A 19,217-nucleotide genomic window follows, 5' to 3' on the forward strand; every position below is an offset into this window, starting at 1 on the left:
ATCTGCCTACGTGCAATATGCTGCATAAAACTGCACATAAAAAGAAAATTCTTGACATTTTAAAGAGGCCTGTTTTTATTAATCTAACCAGAAAGCTTTACAATCATTCTTAAAGGAAAATTACTATGAATTTTTTAACAGTTTTACTTGTTTCACATCACACCAATCTTAAAATAAGACAAAGGTTACCGGACTAAGTACAAAACTGAAGTATTTCAGAAAAAGAACATGACAGCAACAGTGAAGCATGGTAGTGCAATGGTTTGACAGATCGAGAATGTCTTTCCATCAGTTTGTGACCTTAAACTCGAGCTGGGTTATAATCCAAAGCACTCCAACAAGTCCACATCTGAATGGATAACAAAAACCCTATAAACTCCAGTGTTTGCATTGAAACAATTCTGCTAAGAGTTGACGAACATTCATCCAAAGAATTGTAAAATATGTATGGACAGTTTTAACACCAGTTATTAGGTTTATGGGGCAATTACTTTTTCACATAGAGCCATGTTGTTTTGGATAGCTTTTCCTCCTAAATGAAATATTCACATGAAAACTACATTTTACTCATTTTAGCTTTGATATTAAATAAGTGTGACAAACCAAGCGAAAAACAAAGAAGAAATATGGTGGGGGTGCAACTACCATTACACTGTAGGATTAAGTCATGAAAGGCTGAATTGTGGGGAAATGGATAGGGGCGCTTTACTACATTTGAGCAACACAGAATGAGAATCAGGGTCTAAAAAGAGGCTGTTTAGCCTGCAAAACAGATTGTGACTGTGTCACTCATGAGTCAACAAGCTGTACATGCAAAGTACTGCTAGATCATAGAAAGAGTTCTGGATAACAGCCAGATGTTACGCTGTTCAACGTGCGTAGGTGTTTACTTTGCAAGTGAGGAACTGAAAGACATAAGCACGTGTAGGCACACTGTGTTCCTAAAAGATGCTTAGAATTAGAATAAAACTTCAAATAAAAAAAAAAAAAAAATGTATTTGAAGTAAAATTTTTGGAATCAAAGAATTTGAACTGTATAAATATATATAAACACTCACACAAACACAAGCAACAAGTGTGGAAGTGTTCTGAATCAAGCTCTTTGTAAGGGAAATCTAACCACCAGCTGGAGGCGTGTCCTGCACTGACCAGGGCCGGGCCACAGAACAGTACGTTCTGTGCATTCCCGGCCTTCATTTGGATGAAAACAACCGTCAAGAGTGCAGGGCATCTGATCTGTGTGTTCTTTCTCGCTGTAAACACAGAAAGGAAGTGGCGCGAAAACAACTGTGCTGCTGTATGTCAATCCTTGCCATGCTTAAGAAGCAGGGAATTGTGGGGAAATAAGTTACCAGATCAGGAGAAACTTAAAACTCAGTGAAAGAAATATCAAGAACAAATTACAAAACACCAAGCAAAACAAATAACATCTCAAGAATCAGCTTTATTTGTCTAAAGGAGATGAAAAATCTATTATTATGACTATTAATTGCTGTTACAAATTTGTAGTTATAAGACTTTATAGTTGAAGGAAATTATTGCAACAAAAAGCAAACACAAAATGGTAAAAAAAAAATATAAAATAACAAAACCTTTTAGGTTCATTATTTTAAAATACCTTTAAGTTTTATGTTAGTGTAAACGCTTACAGAAAGAAATATCACCTATGAGATTGAATAAAACATTTCCTTTTGGCAAAATTTCCCCCCCCCGAAAGACATTTGAATGTCTTTATTTAGGACGGTGTGAATCCCAGAAGCTGCTCTATTGGTTTGTACCGCCACTCGTCTGCTTCTAGCTCCTCCACAAGGCTCGCAAGTTTCTCCATTCTAGATGCTTGTTGATCTGAAAGAACAAACGGGTCACTTTATTACAACTCTAATTCCAATGAAATTGAGACTCTGTGTACACAGTAAATAAAAACCGAATGCAAAGATTTGCAAATCCTGTTCAACCTACATGCAATTTAATACACTACAAAGACTAGATTTAATGTTAAAACTGATATATATATATTTTTTTGGGCAAACATTCACTCATTTTGAATTTGATGCTTGAAACATGTTCCAAAAAAGCTGGGACAGGGGCAACAAAAGACTGGAAAAGTTGAGGAATGCTTAAAAACCACCTTTTTTGGATCATTCCACAGGTGAACAGATTAATTGGAAACGGGTAAGTGTCACGATTAGGTGTAAAAGGAGCATCCCTGAAAGGCTCAGTCATTCACAAGCAAGAATGGGGCAAGGTTCACAATTTGTTAACAAGTGCGTGAGGCAAATAGTCTAACAGTTTAAGAAAAACGTTTCTCAATGTACAATTGTAAGGAATTTAGGGATTTCATCATCTACAGTCCATAATATTATCAAAAGATCCAGAGAATCTGGAGAAATCTCTGCATATAAGCAGCAAGGCCAAAAACAAACATGGAACGTCCGTGACCTTCGATCCCTGAGGAGGCACTGCATTAAAAACAGACATCATTCAGTAACAGATATTACCACGTGGGTCCAGGAACACTTCAGAAAACCACTGATAGTTCAAGGGGTATGAATACTCGAGCGCAGCACCGTCTTACCTTGTTTCACCTGTTTTAGCGTGGAGGCAACTTGGTAGCTGAACACAGACTCGCATAAAAATCTGTCAGAACCATCTGAAAAAGAAATAGCATTAAAAAGGTGCAAAATGATCAACATGAATATTTGAGGGCTTAATGACATAAATTCAATTCGTTCTTAATGTGAATGTCCAGCAGATACGCTCAAAGATATAAAATCTAGTAGAACATTAATACTGCTAAGTGTAACATGAAAATGGCCAGGAAAATAATAAGTATTTTATATAAATAGTTTCAGATTAAACTTGTACTGGTTTTATATTGCAATAAAACTTCAACCCATAGTGTCATATTTAAAATGTGACACTATGGGTTGATGTTGAAATGGATCCTCTGGGTGGGGTTAGGGTTATTGGGAAAACAATCTGTCAAAATTATTTTGACAGATTATTTTCCCAATGTTGGTCTCCCTGAGAAATATAACCTAGTTGCCTATGTCCTACATCACCTCACATTTTCAGAACTAAATTAGGATGTTTAATAAAACTTAAGGACTTAGGTATCTATAACAAAACTGAAGTCAACTGAGTAATTGTCATGGGGAGTCCATTTATTACTTTATCAGAACTTTTCATTGGCTTAAAGTTGCATTACCTAGGCAGTAAGGTTTTTACATTTAGATAGATAGATCAAATTTTCTTACTAAATTTCATTTCACTGCAGACACAAATCCAAATACAAGAACTGAATTTCATACTTGCTACATTATATTGTTGCCAAAGAAACTGTAGACAGGATAACTAGTGTTTTATCCCAAGGTTGTTTTGTCGCATTTTTTTTTTTTTTTTTAAATCTTCTCTGAATTCATCACATATTCTTTATTAAAGAACATCAGAACTGCAAGCAGATAAGTTCAGTATGTATTATCTAAAAATGCAAGGTTGTCCCTGAAAGCTCCGTAAGCCGTAATCTAAGGCTGTGTATATTTTCAAAATCTTAATATACTTCCAGCATTAATGCTGCCATCACAAATGTGCCAATAACCACTGCCAATGGCACTGATACAACTCTAAAACCCTGAGATTCTTGCTTTTGGACTAAATTTTGATAATGGTCAGGATGTTCTTTTTCGTATTTGGTCCACAGCAAACTGTGTACATTTTTTCAAAAGAATATCCATTATGTTGATCTGGCATAAAGGCATTTTATTGTGAGATTGTCAATCCCGGATGTCTCAGAGCTTAGAGAACAAACCTCTAAGACCCTTACAGAATAACTGCATTTATACTATGAATACATTACAGATAACCAGACTTTATTTACTAATTAGGTGACTTTTGAATGGAACTGGTTGCAATGAATTTTATTTAGCAATATCAGAGTAAAGAGGGCTGAATACAAAGACACACCACACTTCATAGTTTATATGCAAATTTGAAAAATAAATCTACTTTGTGTTGAACTGTCACCCAAAATCACAATGAAATACATTAACATTTGTGGTTTTAACTTGACAAAATGTGGAGAAGGTCAAGGGGTAGCAACTGAGGAATGTCTAGCTTATGGTTATAAATTATTAATAGAATAACAATCATAATAATCTATTGTACCATTCTTTTCCCAATAGCATAAATTTATATTGCTCATCACGGCATATAAAAACTATATTTCCTAAAAGAAAAAAAAAAAAAGTGCTCATATGCCCTCCAGCCTGGCAATCAGACAGCTACAAAAACATACCTTCCATCATTTCTCCTGCGCCTTTAGGATAAGTGTAGAGAACCTTTCTCGGAGGGATGAGCTCTGAAGCGCTGAATCCAGAGCCTGTTACCGAGCTGCCGCTTACACCTCCCGCAGAGGAGGATGACGAGGACGCTGCCATTGCCTCAGGAAGCTACCAATCACACACAAAAAAGGCATGCGAGAACTTTATTTACCACGGACAATTGTAAAGTGTAAGAAGAACATCAAGGAATCAAAGATTAAGCTAAAATCAGCCAAACCACATCACAAACGTTAAACGGTTTCCTGTTTTATTTTCAAAAAAATGTAATACGATGATAGCAAGCTAAATTCAGCTACCAGAACAGTTGGTAGATAAGCTAACTTTAGCACTGGATTAAAGGGCCACTCGACATAAATATTTCTACACAGAACAAGACAATCAGCTCATATTTTCTAAATAGTAATACCTACCGTCAATATCCAGGTGATTCGGTTTTATTACTACGCAGTTTACTCCGGTGTTTGTTTAGCCCGTCTGTAATTTACGACAAATGAGGGTTGCTCCATTAAAAAATACCGCAACAATCTGAATGTCTCATCTCTATAACGTTCCAGTTAGCTCGCTACGTTTATATGTTTTGTAGATCTCTTCAAACGTTACCGTAAAGCAACCGAAAATGTCGTAACGTGATAGACGTTAGGCTAGCAGACGTGAGTCCTCTCTAGCTGGAAAAGTTGTCAGCAAATTTTAAGGTAATTTTCACTTCCTTTTCAGGTACTTTCTGTCACTTTATGTTGGTATTTTAACACGGTTTTAACTTGGGTTTGCTAGCTAACTATGGATGTTCTACGACCCCCGGTTATCAACATAAACGGCAGAATTTATCGAAGGAATATAGTTAAGGAAGAACATTATGAAGAAGAAGATTTCTCGTACGTGGGGCCATCGGGTTTGTAAACTTTTTACTACAATGTCTTACATAAATATTCCTAACTCGGGAATTTTGTAAAATTTTGTCACGTTTCAACCACAAACTAAAGTGCATTTTGTTGTGACTTTATGTTACGTCGGGTATAATTGTGAAATGGAAGGAAAAGGATACAACGTTTTTTTTTTGCTAATCAAAATCTGAAAAGTGGAATGTGCAAAACCTAGGTGGGAGAATGTGTTGACAATGCCACTATTAGTCTTGTCTGTGCTTTATGGAATAATAGCAGAGATGTCCACAAGAGGTCTGGGTCAACGTTTGCCACAAGCCATGCTGAGAACACAGCAGACATGTGGAAGAAAGTGCCCTGATCAAAGCATATTGTGTGTTAAAAATGGCCCAGTCAAAGTGTAGACCTCAATCCATATGAAAAAATCTGTGGCAGATCTTGGAAAATTGGCATTCACTGACTCTCTCCATCAAATCTGACTGATCTTGAGGTGTTTTGCAAAGAAGAATGTTATGTATTTTATACTCTGCTGGTGCAAATCTGGTAGATGCATACTCTAAATATTCTGCAGCTGCAATTGCAGCCAGCTTAAGTTGGTTAGTATTGACTGAGGGAGGTCACATACAAATACTTGCATTTGGGTTTATTTTTCTTTCACTTCACAATTATACACTACTTTGGGTTGGTGCCCAAATAAAATCTCAAAGAAATACACTGAAGTGAGTGATTGTAATGTGAAAAAATGTGAAATGGTTCGAAGTGTATGAATATTTTTGCAAGGCACTACAAATTACTACTATTGTTGGTGTGCTTTGCAAGAAGAAAAAAAAAAAATGCTATGTTTGTACAATTGAAGAGAGTAAAGATCTGGCAGAGGGTGAAAGCTGCGATAGCCACTTCATTGAACAGACAGACAAGGGATACCATTGTGCCATTGATGTCCCAAGTGTTCTTTACAAGTAAGTTGTGAACAAAATGCAGATTTTTTTTTCCTAAAATTGAAAAGAATTACTTTTTTTTGTGTGTAATCAGCAGTGAACTGTAGGTCTGTGAACACGTTTTTATTTTGTTGTTGTTCAGATATATCATTGGGAAAAAAGGAGAAACCCGTAGACGTCTGGAGTTTGACACCAAAACCTCTATCAGCATCCCAAAACCAGGAATTGAAGGACAAATCGGTGAGGACTAACATCAATTCTTGTCATTCTACTACCAATTTATCAGCTAAATACGTCCTCTTTATGCATTTCTTTTGTTTTTAGTTATCACGGGTGCCCAAAAAGCTGCTGTTTCCTCTGCAGTTACTCGAGTGGAGGTCCTTGTAGAGAGTTTCCGAAAGAAACAGCCATTCACTCACTTCTTGTCTTTCCCTTTGAATGACTCCAAAGTTCAAGACGGATTCCAGACATTTAAAGATGAGGTGTTGCGACAGTTTTCACAGGTGCTCCAGACAAATACAAACAAGATGAGAGCCAGCTGAAGTAGACTGAAATGTTCCACTGTGTGATAACGAATAAATCATGTGTTACCTACTTTGCAGGATCACGGAGTGGAGGAAAGCATCTTTCAAAACCCTGTAAAGCTTCATTTGACTATTGGCACCCTTGCTTTGTTAAATGACACAGAAGTGAGGAAAGCATGTGAACACCTCCAAGAATGCCAAACCTTCGTCAGGTAGCGGCTTAAGAAGTTGCTTTCTCATGCCAGGATTGAAACTATGATCAATATTTTGAAAGAAAACTACCTTTCAAAAAATATGGGTGCCTAGTTGCCCCAAACTAAGTCTTATTTTTTATTAATGTCTTTTTGGATTTCATCAGGGACATCGCTGAGGGAAAGCCTCTGCCGTTGGAGGTGACAGGTATAGAGTACATGAATGATGATCCAGCCATGGTGGACGTCTTGTATGCCAAAGTCAATGTTATAGATGGAACTGACAGGTTATTATTTGGAATAAGAATTACACATTTGTAAGGTGTTTTCAGTGTGCTTGAGTCTATGTTTTAAAGCTTCACTTGAACCTTTTCTATACTGTAGGTTGCAGATGATTGCAGACCGGATGGTGGAGTATTTTGTCTCCGTGGGGCTGATGGTCAGGGAGTGGGACAGAGTGAAGCTGCATGGCACTGTCATGAACACACTGTTCAGAAAGGACTCTACAGGTAAATATGGATGCCGTGTGGTGACAGCTTGATGCCCTCTCAGACATACAGTGCTCTCTGTTTATTAAACAGCATTACTGTTTGTTTGAGGAGTCAGCAGAGTCACTGGACAGGCATTATGATTGCTTGTCTAATTTTGTTTCTTTTGCCACCAAATCTGCTCTGACCAAACCAGTTTAGCCTCTTTTCTTTGCATCACTTTTGCCATTAGCTTAAAAATTAGCATGGTTCAGCTGAGATCTTTTGGTTTCTCATTGAAGGTTCTGTTAGATCCTGTCTGATCGGCATCCGGGGGCTTTGGAGACTTGTTTCTCTCAACCTTCCTGCATATATATATATATATATATATATACATTTTTAACTTCTCTCTTACCCCTACATTTATACGTTCATGTTAGTAAGTAAAGTTTATCCAAATCCTGGATGTGTCGGTGTGGGGTGGCCCTTGAAGCCCTGACTCCAGCCAATGAGTACCTTGTGATTTACAAGGTGTGGACTGTGACGTCAGCCACAGTCCACACCTTGTAAATCTCCCCCAAATTCTAATTCTCAAGATTTGCTCGCTTTTCTATTAACGTGCTTGGATACAGCCCTTTTTCAGCTAAATGTGACTCTTAAGGCATAAATACATGTGATACATGAATCGAGTGGCTCCACACTTTATCAAAAGCAGTGTTGTTTTTCTAAGTTGGTGTCCTCAGGAAGTAAAAGTAACTGTTAGTATCTGTTTTCTCCTCTTGATAACAGCTTCTGCAGTGGCTAGATTAAATCCATCATGAATATAACAGTATCTGTCCAATAAGCTCGGATGTGTAGAAAAAAGTGGTATTTTTCAGTTCCTTCCCTTCAAACGCAGTTATATTTTACGTGACCAACACACGTCACTTTGATGCCATACTTGATACTGTCGATATGTTAGTTTCATGCATATAGCCAAATGGATTTGTGAACTTTAATGCGAAAGTGACCAAAAGCAGAATGATAGACCGAAAATAATTCATAAACTATTTTGTGATGCATCTATTGTCACCTACCACAAACAGAAAAAGGAGACGTGCAAGGATTGTTCTAGTTATCCATTTGTCAGGAACATACTTTTCCAATGTTTCCTTATTATCTTTTGGCTCGGATCGGAGCTGGAGTGACTGCAATGCTGAGCCTCAAAACAATTATAACAACTAAATTGCCCACAGAGAAATCGGGTAGGTACTTCTCTGTTTGGCCTCAGAGCTGTGTACTTGTACGAAGCAGAGTGCTACTTTCCAAGTACTCTCACAATGCCTTCATTCATTTTGCACAGGGATCCAGTCCAGAAGCAGTTCTCACATTTGCAGCGGTCTGACCAACAACATCACTGCTTGCGTGATTACAACCGCACTGTTTGTGTCCTCCTTGCTCCTTGTTTCGCGATCTAATTTAACAAACAAAGTTACTTTGACATTCACTGGGTACTGTTAAAGTAAAACTGAAGCTGTTTGTTAACATGTTTATTGCTTCTCTGAGATAACTTCTCTCCATGTTTTTTTTTTTCCTTTTTATTGTTCTGTTTTTCTGTGATGTTTTTCCACTTGAAGACTTAGGTGGAGCAGGAAAACAAACCACAAGTGAAAGAGAGGCCTTTGATGCCAGAAACATATTAAAGGTTAGAGGGATTATGTTACTCCCATATTGCATCCAGATTTATACTCAGTGTTTTACCGCTGTTACAACAGAACATATACAAAGATTTTTAAAATGTTTATATTGTAAGATTGTTTTGTTATAAATATATACCAAGCCATATGGGTGTTTTAGATACATTTTTCTAAAACATATCAAAACATGAAGCAGATACTGCGTTTCAGCACCTGTAGATGTGTTGTACTGTAACGCATTTGGATTCAAAACATTAATAGGATTTTCAGCAGTTGATGACATTTCCTCTACATTCCAGAGTCCCATGAGAGCTAGGTAATTACCAGCTCTTTTCAAAATCGGATTTAGTTTTTTTTTGGCGAAACAGCTCGTTGCTCTGTCTCACTTCTATCAAATATTTCAAAATGTTCTTTGGGTTGAGACTCCGAGTGAAATAATACTCCCAGATTAGTCGCCATGGGAAATAAGTAGAGGTGTTTAATCGCCTTAAAGGTCACAGCGTCACCGTACAACCACACATGTCAATATATATTTTTTTGGGGGGGGGGAGCAGAGACTGGCTACTCCCTAAAAATATATATATATTTTTTGCTGATATTTATTTATAAAATACAAAGTAAAATAATTATATATATTTTTTTATGAATTTATTTTTTTTAATGGCACATTTGATTATTTAATTTCATTCTATATTATTTAATTATTGAATGGGACATTTTATTGTATATTTATTTATTTCATAGGAAATTCCCATTAATTTATTTCATGATACATTTTTTTATTATATCCCTTTTGGCCCTCCATATACCTTAGCGGTCACATCACAATGATTCTGAAAATCATCTTGCATCACCCCATCAGGTGTCTCGTGAACCCCTGGTGGGGTTCCGACCCCCAAAGTGGTACCCAGACAATAGACTAATACAATATGGTGCATAATGGAAGAAAAATAATTCATGGTGTGCAGAAGTATGCTTTTACTCTGATACTCCTGAATAAAATCCTGTATAACCAGTCTACTTAGAGAACATCAGTGAACAAACAGCATCATGAAGACCAAGGAACACAGCAGGCAGGTCAGGGAGAAAGTTGTGCAGAAGTTTAATGCATCATTAGGTTATAAAACAATAACCAAAGCTTTGATCGTCTGAGGGAGCTCTGTTCAATCCATCATCTAAAAATGGAAAGAGTATGGCAGAAGTGCAAACCTACCAAGACATGGCTGTTCATCTAAGCTGACAAGGATTAGAAAGGAGAGTATTTATCAGGTCAAGTGGGGAAAGATTTTGTATTAAGCAGTTTCCTTCCACTTCTTCATTTTAAGCTAATTTGTGTTGATTTATCATATAAAATCCAAACGAGTTCACCATTAGCAACTTTAATGTGATGAACTTTGATAACTTTAAAGGGGTTTGAATGCTTTTGTTAGGCACTGTAGATGGTAAGAAGTGTTTTTGTTTGACTGATCTCTAATGTGTTTGTTATCGAATGATTGCTTTGAACCGTTTAGAATAATGATCACATTTTGAAGCCTGAAAACATTCATGTTTTTCTTTCAGAAATTTGGTAATTATCGTTTCGGGGAGTTTGAGCTGAACACTGTCCAGCTGTCACAGAGGTACTCAACAGACTGTACTGGATACTACTCATCTGCTGGGAGCATCAGCTTCTCCTGACCTTCATCCTAGCTGGGTGTAATATTCTAAGGTGGGAAAGATGGGATGCTACTTCTGGAGCAGCAGAAAATTGCAGTTCATTTCCCTGTCCTCTAGGTGGCAGCATTTATATGCTTATACTGATCATAACTTCAGACCCAATCTGCAGAAAACGTGAAAAACTTACATCTGCATATAATATGTACCTCTGCTGCATTCATCCATATTTTTGACATGGTCTAGAAGATGGAAAATATTTTATTTTCGCAGGATCAGGAATTGTTGACATCAAAAGGATTTCATCATTAACGGGCCCTATCCTTGTTAGGTTATGTTTTTTAATTGTTTTGTAATTTGTCACATACAAAGGGACTTACCTTAAATGGATAAAAAAAATACTCAAATATTTCTTACGCTAACAAATACCGAAGGCGACCGTCTGAATAGTTTGGAGAAGAAAAAACATCACGTGTCAGAGAAGAAAGCTGTTTTTAGTTCTGGCTCACTATTGTGTTATCTTCACACCACTGAATGTCATAGCCCTGTGTAACACACTTCCTTTCACCTCGCTGAATGTGTTAATGCATCACAGACATGATTTATTACACTAACCAGTCTGTGTTTTTTTACCCCATCCTTCTTTTTGAGAGCCCTTCCCACACAAACGGCTCCAACTTTGCTCCCACTGCCGTCTGTCGAATGTGTCATTGAATACAGACGTCAGACAAAGAGCAGGGCTACTTGTCCATGACATTTTTTTTTTCTTGCTTTCCCCTCAGCTGGTGGTTCTCTCTGTTTAGCATGCAGGAGTGTGATTGCTAGGCAGCCAAAAGTTACACCAGTAACGTCTGAGGCCCCTCTTTGTTCACTATGCCATCCTTTGCTGCCTATTTTAGCAGTGGCTTAATTACTTTATTTTTCCCCTCTTCTGTTATTCTATTCACAGTCATGGACATTTTGGCTCTTCAAAACGGCTTGGTTGCTACTAAGCTTAACCGTTCAGTGGCATTTTCTTGGAATAAATCCCATTTATTCAGACAAACAAAGACACCTAATTTTGCACACTTGCTCTCCAGCTTGTTTCTGGTTCAAGAGTTCACATGTATTGTAGCACCACTTCCAGGTAACACATGTATACAGTTTTTTTCACTTTTGGTTGAGTAAACAGAGCTCAGGAGCACACAAAGAGAAAAGAGGAGAGGCGCATGATTTGCAATTTAATTAAATCTTTAAGAACTGTGTATTCTTGTCTCTTTTTGGCATGATTAAAGATGAGTTCCACAGATGTCTGCACCAAAGAGGAATTAGGGATCATGTTATGCTTAAGCAAAGAGGCAAAGATCTCATTATTTTATTTAAAAAAGAGATACTATGTTCTGAATTTGTGTTATATTTTAATCACCTTCTCACACCTGGCTTTATTTGTTGCAAAAAATAAAGTAAATGGAATACATGTCTCTGAAAAAGAATTTTAATAAAGTTTCATTTGACATTTGTAAATCTTCTTTGCAGAAAATCCTAATTGTTCTACGTTGTGGTTTGGGAAGCGAGTTACCAGTATCACAGTATACCATTTAGGGGAATTTCTAAACCCCTTTTCCAAATATTTTAAGTTGTTTTTTTATGAGATTCCAAAAAGCGATGACAGGGATTTTCTCTGGCTGTTTGGACTGTAGAGTTAGGCAGAGCAGCCCCTTGCCCACCCATTGCTGCACTGCAGGGCAGCTGGCTGAAAAAAAATCTCCTACGTTTTCCCCATGATTGCAGGAAAGACAAATGTAGCTATTTGAAAAGATGTCCAGTCATGTGAAACAAAGACAGTAAGGGTGTGAAAACTAAAGGGGTGCAAAAACGTTTGTAAAACTACAGTTGGCAAGCAACAAGCAGCAGCCGACTACAGGCATCAGCAGTCTACTGTGCTCCACCCGAGCAGATGGCCCAGCTAATTAACAAGCTAATACAAGCTTGGTATTCTTGTGGTATTCTATGAAGAGCAGAACAACAAAAAGGGATGATATTCTGCACAATTAGCATTTTTAACAAACACAAAGTGTTGTGTCCGGTAATTTAATATTTATTTGCTATTGTCTATGTTTTAAAATCACAATAAAAATCAAAATGCTATAGTTAACTACAAACTTTCATTTACTGCAATTAGCCATTGTAGTGACAATTGTTTCTGTTGAATAAAAGCAGTTTGGCCATGTTGTACACTTTTGTCTTAAACCTTTGAGTTAATACAGTGAAGTCGTGGTATTTTCACTGAATGCCATCATACAGTAAGAATCCAAATTCCTTACTTTTAAGCAAAGGCATCCCAGTTTTAGATTGCACCTTTTCTTCCTGTAGCAGCCAGCTTTGTGCTAACTTGAGTATGTACATAAACGGGAAGGCCTTTATTGTTTTTCTTATTGTCCCCTTCTATAATACAGTTAACATTGCCTACATTCTTAGATTACATTTTTAATAATATTTTGTCAGACAGCAATAAAACATAATTGAAGTAGTACCCACTGACCTTCATTTTTGCTAGCATCTCCATTTATGCAAAGATACAATAGATATTTTTTTTCTGTTGCTTTTATTTGTGAGGTATACATTTTCTTTTTTTATGGGTACCTAAACCCACCAGACACCACAAAATTGTCTCTACATTTTACACTAATCCTAATTGCTACGTGCAACACCTGTTGTACACTATTTGCAATACTGTAATGCCTTTATTAGCTGCTGTGAGTAATTTTTTTTATTGTGCATGTTATGGAAAGTGATTATTCATAAAGTGAAGGAGAAGTTAAAATCTGGAGTTTTCAGATGATGTTAATGCTAATACTATTTCCTAGATACTACTTTTTTTTTACTGACTTGTTTAGATCACCGCAATGAATTTTATAAGCATCTGTAAGTACATTTGGTCTCATTGATGTAGATTTTATTTAGGGGGATGATAACCAAAGGGAATAAGAAGCAGTTTGGGGTTGTCTGGCACCGAGGCGCTGGCCAAATAATTATTTTGTTCAAAATGTATTATTTTTATATCCATACCAGGATTGTAAGTGAAAAATGCAGATATGCATTCTTGTCGACATGCGTACATTTATACAAGTAGTTGCTCAGACAAAAGGAGCACCTCTTCTTAGCATGCTATTGTTTCTTCATCTGTCAGATGGCTGTGCCATGAACCTTACAGTGCAGAATGTAAAGCCTCATGTCTGATCTATTACACTAGACGCTTGCTCACCAGTGGTCTGACTCAATCCTCTGTAACAGGTTCTGAAAAGCTTATCATGTCTTACATTCAGCACACTGGTCTGAAAATTAATCAATGCATTTATAATATATTAGGCCTTTGGTGTGATTTCTGTCTCAACGTGAACAACGAACATCCCTTTATCTGTGAGTTTTCGTAATGCTTTGCCTCATTTGTGAATATGTTAAAGTGCCTACATCTTGTCATCTACATCTGTGCGGTTGAACTTGCTTGATCACCAGCCAAGATGCGTAGTCTATGTCCTAGACACATCTCACAATAATTAGTCAGTTTTGTTTTTCCTGCAGTGTGAAGCTCCAATAAGACCTTTAAAATCGGAGGACAAGCTTGCACAGCTTTCAGAAAGCTGAATAAATTAGATATCTGTGTACTGTGCTTGTTCCTTTTGATCCACATCCTTTTTATGGAGTTCTAATGAGGCAGAAGATGTATGTCTTAATAAAATATTAGTTTGTGTGGGAATATGTGCAAAAGTTACTTTACAGTGTTATACAAAAACTTTCCGTGCCCCATTAACTTCTCCACATTTTGTCTCCTTATAACCACAAACTTCAGTGCTTTTCATTGTAATTTTATGTGAAAGACCAAAAGCAATTAGAAGATAATTGTGAAATGTAAGAAAAATGATACTTGGTTTCATTTAAAACAATTTATAATTATTATCCAGTGCGGTGTTTATTGTTGTTTTTCTTGTTTTTATTGTAAAGCACTTTATGGCTTTTGACCTTTGAAAGGTGCTATATAAATAAAGTTTACCTACTTTCTTACCTGCAGTAGATAACTCTCCTGTTGTTCTCATTTAGTATCAGTTCAGCTTAGTTGCTCCCGGAGGCTGAAGCTAAGATAGAAAAATGGCCAAGGTGGACCTCTGTTGTTTTAAATCAACTCCAGTCTCAAAAACGTCGTAAGAACTATTGCTAACATTATTTCATGAACCATTAAAAAAAGTAAATCAGTGAAATAGAATTTGCTGAAACTAATAAAATATTTCTGCTTTTAAACGCTTGTGCTTTAGAGGAAACAATTTATTACGTTCTCAGTTCATGGTTCACATAGGAAGATTATTGGTGGCACCCCTACCTCCATTTCCTGTGTAAACATTCATCAACTTATGTGTAAATAAAAAAATGGATGCATTAATGTATTTAAAAAAGCCAAAGAGACAAAGATTGCTTTAATTTTAGACGCAGGTGAAAGATTTCAAGAAAAATCAATGGTAAATGACCTGCAGTTGTGTAGCGCTTTATCTAGTCCGAGGACCCCAAAGCGCTTTAAACTACAATCAGTCATCCACCCATTAATACACACATTCACACACTGACAGTGGTAGGCTACATTATAACCACAGCTGCCATGGGGCAGACTGACAAAAGTGAATAAATAACCTCACAACCTGGGCTTAATTCCTGCTGTTTGCATCAACCCAGCAAAAATGTACACAAATCTAAAATTCAAAGCCAATTGAATACAATAAAAATAAAAGAGCTTAATTTTTAATAGCTGCTGTCATCTTTTGCTACCATTTGAATTTCACACTAACCGCTGTGTCAGTAACAAGTGTAACAGCCCTGATTGACAGCCAAGGTGAGAGGGCAGGTGATTCGTGCAGCAGCTTATCATTCAGAGTGCTGAATCTAAATTTCTTGCAGAGGCCGCCTGCAGCAATGTGCTTCCATTTTGTGCTGCAGTCATGTTCATTGTAAATTACCCTGCAGAGTGTTTAAACAGTGGAACTGCACTCACAGGTGCTTTTTAACATGTGCTTCACAATGTAAGAGTTTAAAATGAGGCAGAAAGCAAACTGGATTATTGTTCATGCTTTGAAATGTTCACAGTCCTGAAGAAATCTGTATTTTGGATAAGTTTAGGTTCAGTAAATGGAAATGTGCATTCCCTACTGCAAACTCTGATCAGAGGCTGCAGAAGTTTAAATATTCATTTTAATTTTTAAATGTTTGGTATTTATTTTAGTATAAAGACACTCTACACAACACCTGAAAACAGTCACCATTATTATGATATAGGTAATAGTGATAACCTGTATGTGGTGATGCACAGAACAACCCATTCATAAATCTTGAGCTGGTTGCGATGCCTAGTGAGGATCATTATTTTTATCCATCACTTGTATTTTCTTGTTAGGCTCTCTGGTGATAGTCTTCGATGGTGTCTTCAGTTCTGCAGTTCACCATCAAACAAAAACAAAAATGGTGCTCCAGCAGCTATTCCCACAAGATCAGCAGTTCTCACACTCACAAGCAAAGTGCTAAACTGCATTACAAGGAGGAAAAACAATATATACCAGAAACGTTTCCAGTATGTTGTTTAAAGTTGCTTGTGTATTTGCATAAGGATAATTATGCTCAGCCTTGAAGCACAATTTTGTTTCTTTGTAATCCTAAAGTAAAACTACTGTGGATTTGTCACATATATTGCGAAAGAACATTTCCCAGAGGTGATGATGTTTAGCGGTTCATATGTTAGCAAGCCTGTGTTTACTCTTGTGCGTTTAATTGAAGAAGCTGCTGCAATTTCGCCCATATCTGCTGCTGCAAGTTGCCTGCAGTGTGAAAAACAGCCACTTCAGTGCTCAACCAACAGTGGCAAACTGCTGTCACACTGCTCCCAACCAACGTTGGGGTCTTAATAGCTGTGTGACCCAGTTTGAATCCCATTCAATTGAATCCATATGCGTTTCCAGCAGCTTCATTTACAGTTCTAAATCACTGGAGATTACTTATTAAATGCCTCCAGATGTGGTTTATTCACTCTCTTATGGCTGAAATAACCTCTGATGGGACTTTAGATCAAGCAACTTCATCTCAGGCTAGACTGACTTTTCTTCATGCTGACTTTTTAGTGTTTTGGTACCTCTAACAGGATGTAACGTCCATACAAACTGAGAAAGAAATGTTCTCTTGATCTTAGTAGATCTTAACTGCACATACAACTCCATCCTGGATTTTGCAAAAGTATGCGCCCCCTTTTTATTTGATAGACCAACACACAAGTATCACTACTTTTATTGGTGAATTTTCTTTTAAGAGATTAATTGTTGATTAATAAGAATCCGAACCTTTGCTTGCTTCAACGTGCAAATGTTCCCTGATTTTGTTTTTCAGGTCTTTGCAGGCTGATGAAGAAATAGTTGAAAGACCAAATCCCCACAGATCCAAGCAATGAATGAAAACATGAACTCAAATTGTTTGCCTTCCTGCATCGCACCCCTCCTCCCATGGCGTTCTGTAATCATCTGCTGTTTACGAGGAATTCTTGAAGAAATCCTCAGAGCTCTTTCATCATGATGACAATATGAGCGGCTGTGATAAGCTGCCTAGCTCATCGGGACTCTATGGAGCTGCTTGTAAAGAGAGGAAGGCAATGTGTTGTTTACATTTGTAATACGGGGGAATATTTTCAGATAAGAAAGCTTTCAAATTGTGCTGCATGCAGCCTTGTCTGATGTTAATAAAAATATTTCCCCAGCTTGTGCTTCTTCTAAAAATTATTATGCTTAGTAAAGTGTAGATTAGATTTATTAACGTGCATGAGTGGCGGAGAGACAAACAGGCATCAAGTCGATCTCTTTACTTTGAAGCTCATTCTACAAACATGACTCTTAACTAGATGTAAACCATGCAGAACTGCTTTCATGCCTAAAATGAAAGTATCTTCACTTCCTGTTTTGATGGATGTGAGCAAAGTGTTTGCCAAAATGATCACGAACATTACATTTTGTGTAATCTTACTGTTTCGCTGGAGAGTGTGATTGCGAATAAATAAGCTTTTAAAAATAAATTTTTGACGAAGAAATGTGCTATATGTGTTTTTAAAAGTATATTTATAATTCAGCCAGCATTATAATTCGTGATTCCAGAAACAGCTGAAGAGAAATACACTTTCAAATGCCAGCAAATCTCAGTAAAGAAGTGAAAAGTTTGAAAGAGCTTGTTTTAGGCATTTGCATAGAAATATTTTAATATGTTCTGCAAATTAAGACAAATGTAAAATTAAAAAAGGCTTTTTTTACACTGATATTAAGCAAGATGTTTTTTTGTTGTTGTTTTTGTTGTTTAGGGACAAAGGAGCAGACGGGCCAGTTTATTAAGCTCAGGGGTGAGAATGACCACCTTTTTACTGGAGCTAAAAACTCAGCCACCGTGGCTTGGAGGTACAATAACAACATTCTTTGCAGTCAGTTTCTGTCCAGTTTCAAAAACTCCCATCTTTCTAACTTTTATAAATATCCATCCAGTAATTAACATACTTCTTTTGGTTTTCCCTCTTTTCTTTTGCTTGTTTAGGACAATTCTGGAGAAGATGGGCCAACAGGGGAAGGTCACCCCTTTGCAGGCCAAAAAAAAGTGGGAAAATATGAAAAGGAAATATAAAGTTTGTTCAGAACTTCTCATGTCACATCAAATAAAAAATATTTCTAAAAGTCTTGTTGGTTTCTCTGTTTAGTCAGCTCTTTTTTATCTTCCTTCTAACTGTAGGATTGCAAGTATCCAGGGTCAGGAGGCGGAGTCAGTGAAAAGCCCACTGCTGCTACTTGGCCCTGGTTGGTCCTTATGGATGAGGTGTTGGGACAGAGGTCTTCCACAACACCTCCTGTCCTGATTGCCTCCATCCCTGAGGACACTCCAGGGCCAAGCGGAGCGGTGGGCAACCAGATGGAGAAGGAAGACAGTGAGCCAGCAGGAAGGGGTCAGAAAAGAAAGAGGGACAGAGATAATGGAGATGATGGAGTTGATCAGGGAGGACATGAGGGTACAGAGAATGGACAGACTGTTTTCCAAAGATTGGCACCAAAATAAGGTGCTATATAAGAAATAAATAAATAAATATGTTTTGTTCAGATAGTTTCTTAAAGTTTTAAGCTGTTCTAATAAATTTCAAAAGTGTTTTGTCACCAATGTATTTTATTTTCATTTGACCTAACAATACATCAACTTCATTTAAATTTCTAAATACAAAGTTTATTTTGAAAATTACAAATAGCATTTAAACAGAATGTGGGAAAAACAACATTCAAACAGATCAAGATTACAAGACAAAAGGCATAAAATAAAACTATGTACAAGTATTTACAATTGCAACAGCAGGATCAACCTGAGTGACTGGTTCCTGGAAAAACCTCTTAAACAGAACAAAGAGGCAGATGTCTTTCTGAACAGAAAGTCTGGCGGTGTGGCTAAATCTCGTGACAAGGTCAGAGACATGGATGTGATGCTGCAACTGAGATCTGTGGTTTGTCTTTCTGGATGGTGAGCGAA

At 37.1% G+C, this 19,217-nt stretch overlaps 2 protein-coding genes across 5 annotated transcripts; one reads left to right on the plus strand and one right to left on the minus strand.

The window, feature by feature from the left end:
* Window positions 1-1,424: 1,424 nt before the first annotated feature.
* On the minus strand, window positions 1,425-4,906 carry anapc16 (anaphase promoting complex subunit 16). The gene is made up of 4 exons (XM_047377507.1): window positions 4,751-4,906; window positions 4,295-4,448; window positions 2,576-2,650; window positions 1,425-1,845 (listed from the first exon to the last, which is right to left on the minus strand). The coding sequence occupies exons 2-4, from the start codon at window positions 4,434-4,436 to the stop codon at window positions 1,736-1,738; spliced, it is 327 nt and encodes a 108-aa protein (XP_047233463.1). The 5' UTR covers window positions 4,437-4,448; window positions 4,751-4,906; the 3' UTR covers window positions 1,425-1,735.
* ascc1 (activating signal cointegrator 1 complex subunit 1) lies at window positions 4,898-18,079 on the plus strand. Of its 4 annotated transcripts, none has more exons than XM_047377504.1 (11): window positions 4,898-5,032; window positions 5,112-5,229; window positions 6,075-6,177; window positions 6,299-6,396; window positions 6,481-6,659; window positions 6,759-6,892; window positions 7,039-7,158; window positions 7,256-7,380; window positions 8,955-9,022; window positions 10,575-10,722; window positions 18,019-18,079. In XM_047377504.1, the coding sequence occupies exons 2-10, from the start codon at window positions 5,118-5,120 to the stop codon at window positions 10,689-10,691; spliced, it is 1,056 nt and encodes a 351-aa protein (XP_047233460.1). In that variant the 5' UTR covers window positions 4,898-5,032; window positions 5,112-5,117; the 3' UTR covers window positions 10,692-10,722; window positions 18,019-18,079. The 4 variants fall into 4 exon arrangements, with proteins under 4 accessions (XP_047233460.1, XP_047233459.1, XP_047233458.1 ...); XM_047377503.1 differs by lacking the exon at window positions 18,019-18,079 and adding an exon at window positions 17,064-17,426; XM_047377502.1 differs by lacking the exon at window positions 18,019-18,079 and having other exon boundaries at window positions 10,575-12,883.
* The last annotated feature ends 1,138 nt before the right edge of the window (window positions 18,080-19,217 follow it).

Source organism: Girardinichthys multiradiatus, chromosome 10, assembly GCF_021462225.1.
Source record: "Girardinichthys multiradiatus isolate DD_20200921_A chromosome 10, DD_fGirMul_XY1, whole genome shotgun sequence".
NCBI classification, from domain to species: domain Eukaryota; kingdom Metazoa; phylum Chordata; class Actinopteri; order Cyprinodontiformes; family Goodeidae; genus Girardinichthys; species Girardinichthys multiradiatus.

Bases quoted from the DNA above. Each gene is read 5' to 3' on its own strand.
- ascc1 (XM_047377504.1), top strand. From the start codon at position 5,118: ATGGATGTTCTACGACCCCCGGTTATCAACATAAACGGCAGAATTTAT. The intron at 6,178-6,298 runs GTAAGTTGTGAA...GTTGTTGTTCAG, and splicing joins GTCCCAAGTGTTCTTTACAA to ATATATCATTGGGAAAAAAG. The intron at 7,159-7,255 runs GTTATTATTTGG...TCTATACTGTAG, and splicing joins GTTATAGATGGAACTGACAG to GTTGCAGATGATTGCAGACC.
- anapc16 (XM_047377507.1), bottom strand. From the start codon at position 4,436: ATGGCAGCGTCCTCGTCATCCTCCTCTGCGGGAGGTGTAAGCGGCAGC. The intron at 2,651-4,294 runs GTATGTTTTTGT...TTTCTTTTTCAG, and splicing joins CGCAGGAGAAATGATGGAAG to ATGGTTCTGACAGATTTTTA. The intron at 1,846-2,575 runs GTAAGACGGTGC...TTGTTCTTTCAG, and splicing joins GCTAAAACAGGTGAAACAAG to ATCAACAAGCATCTAGAATG.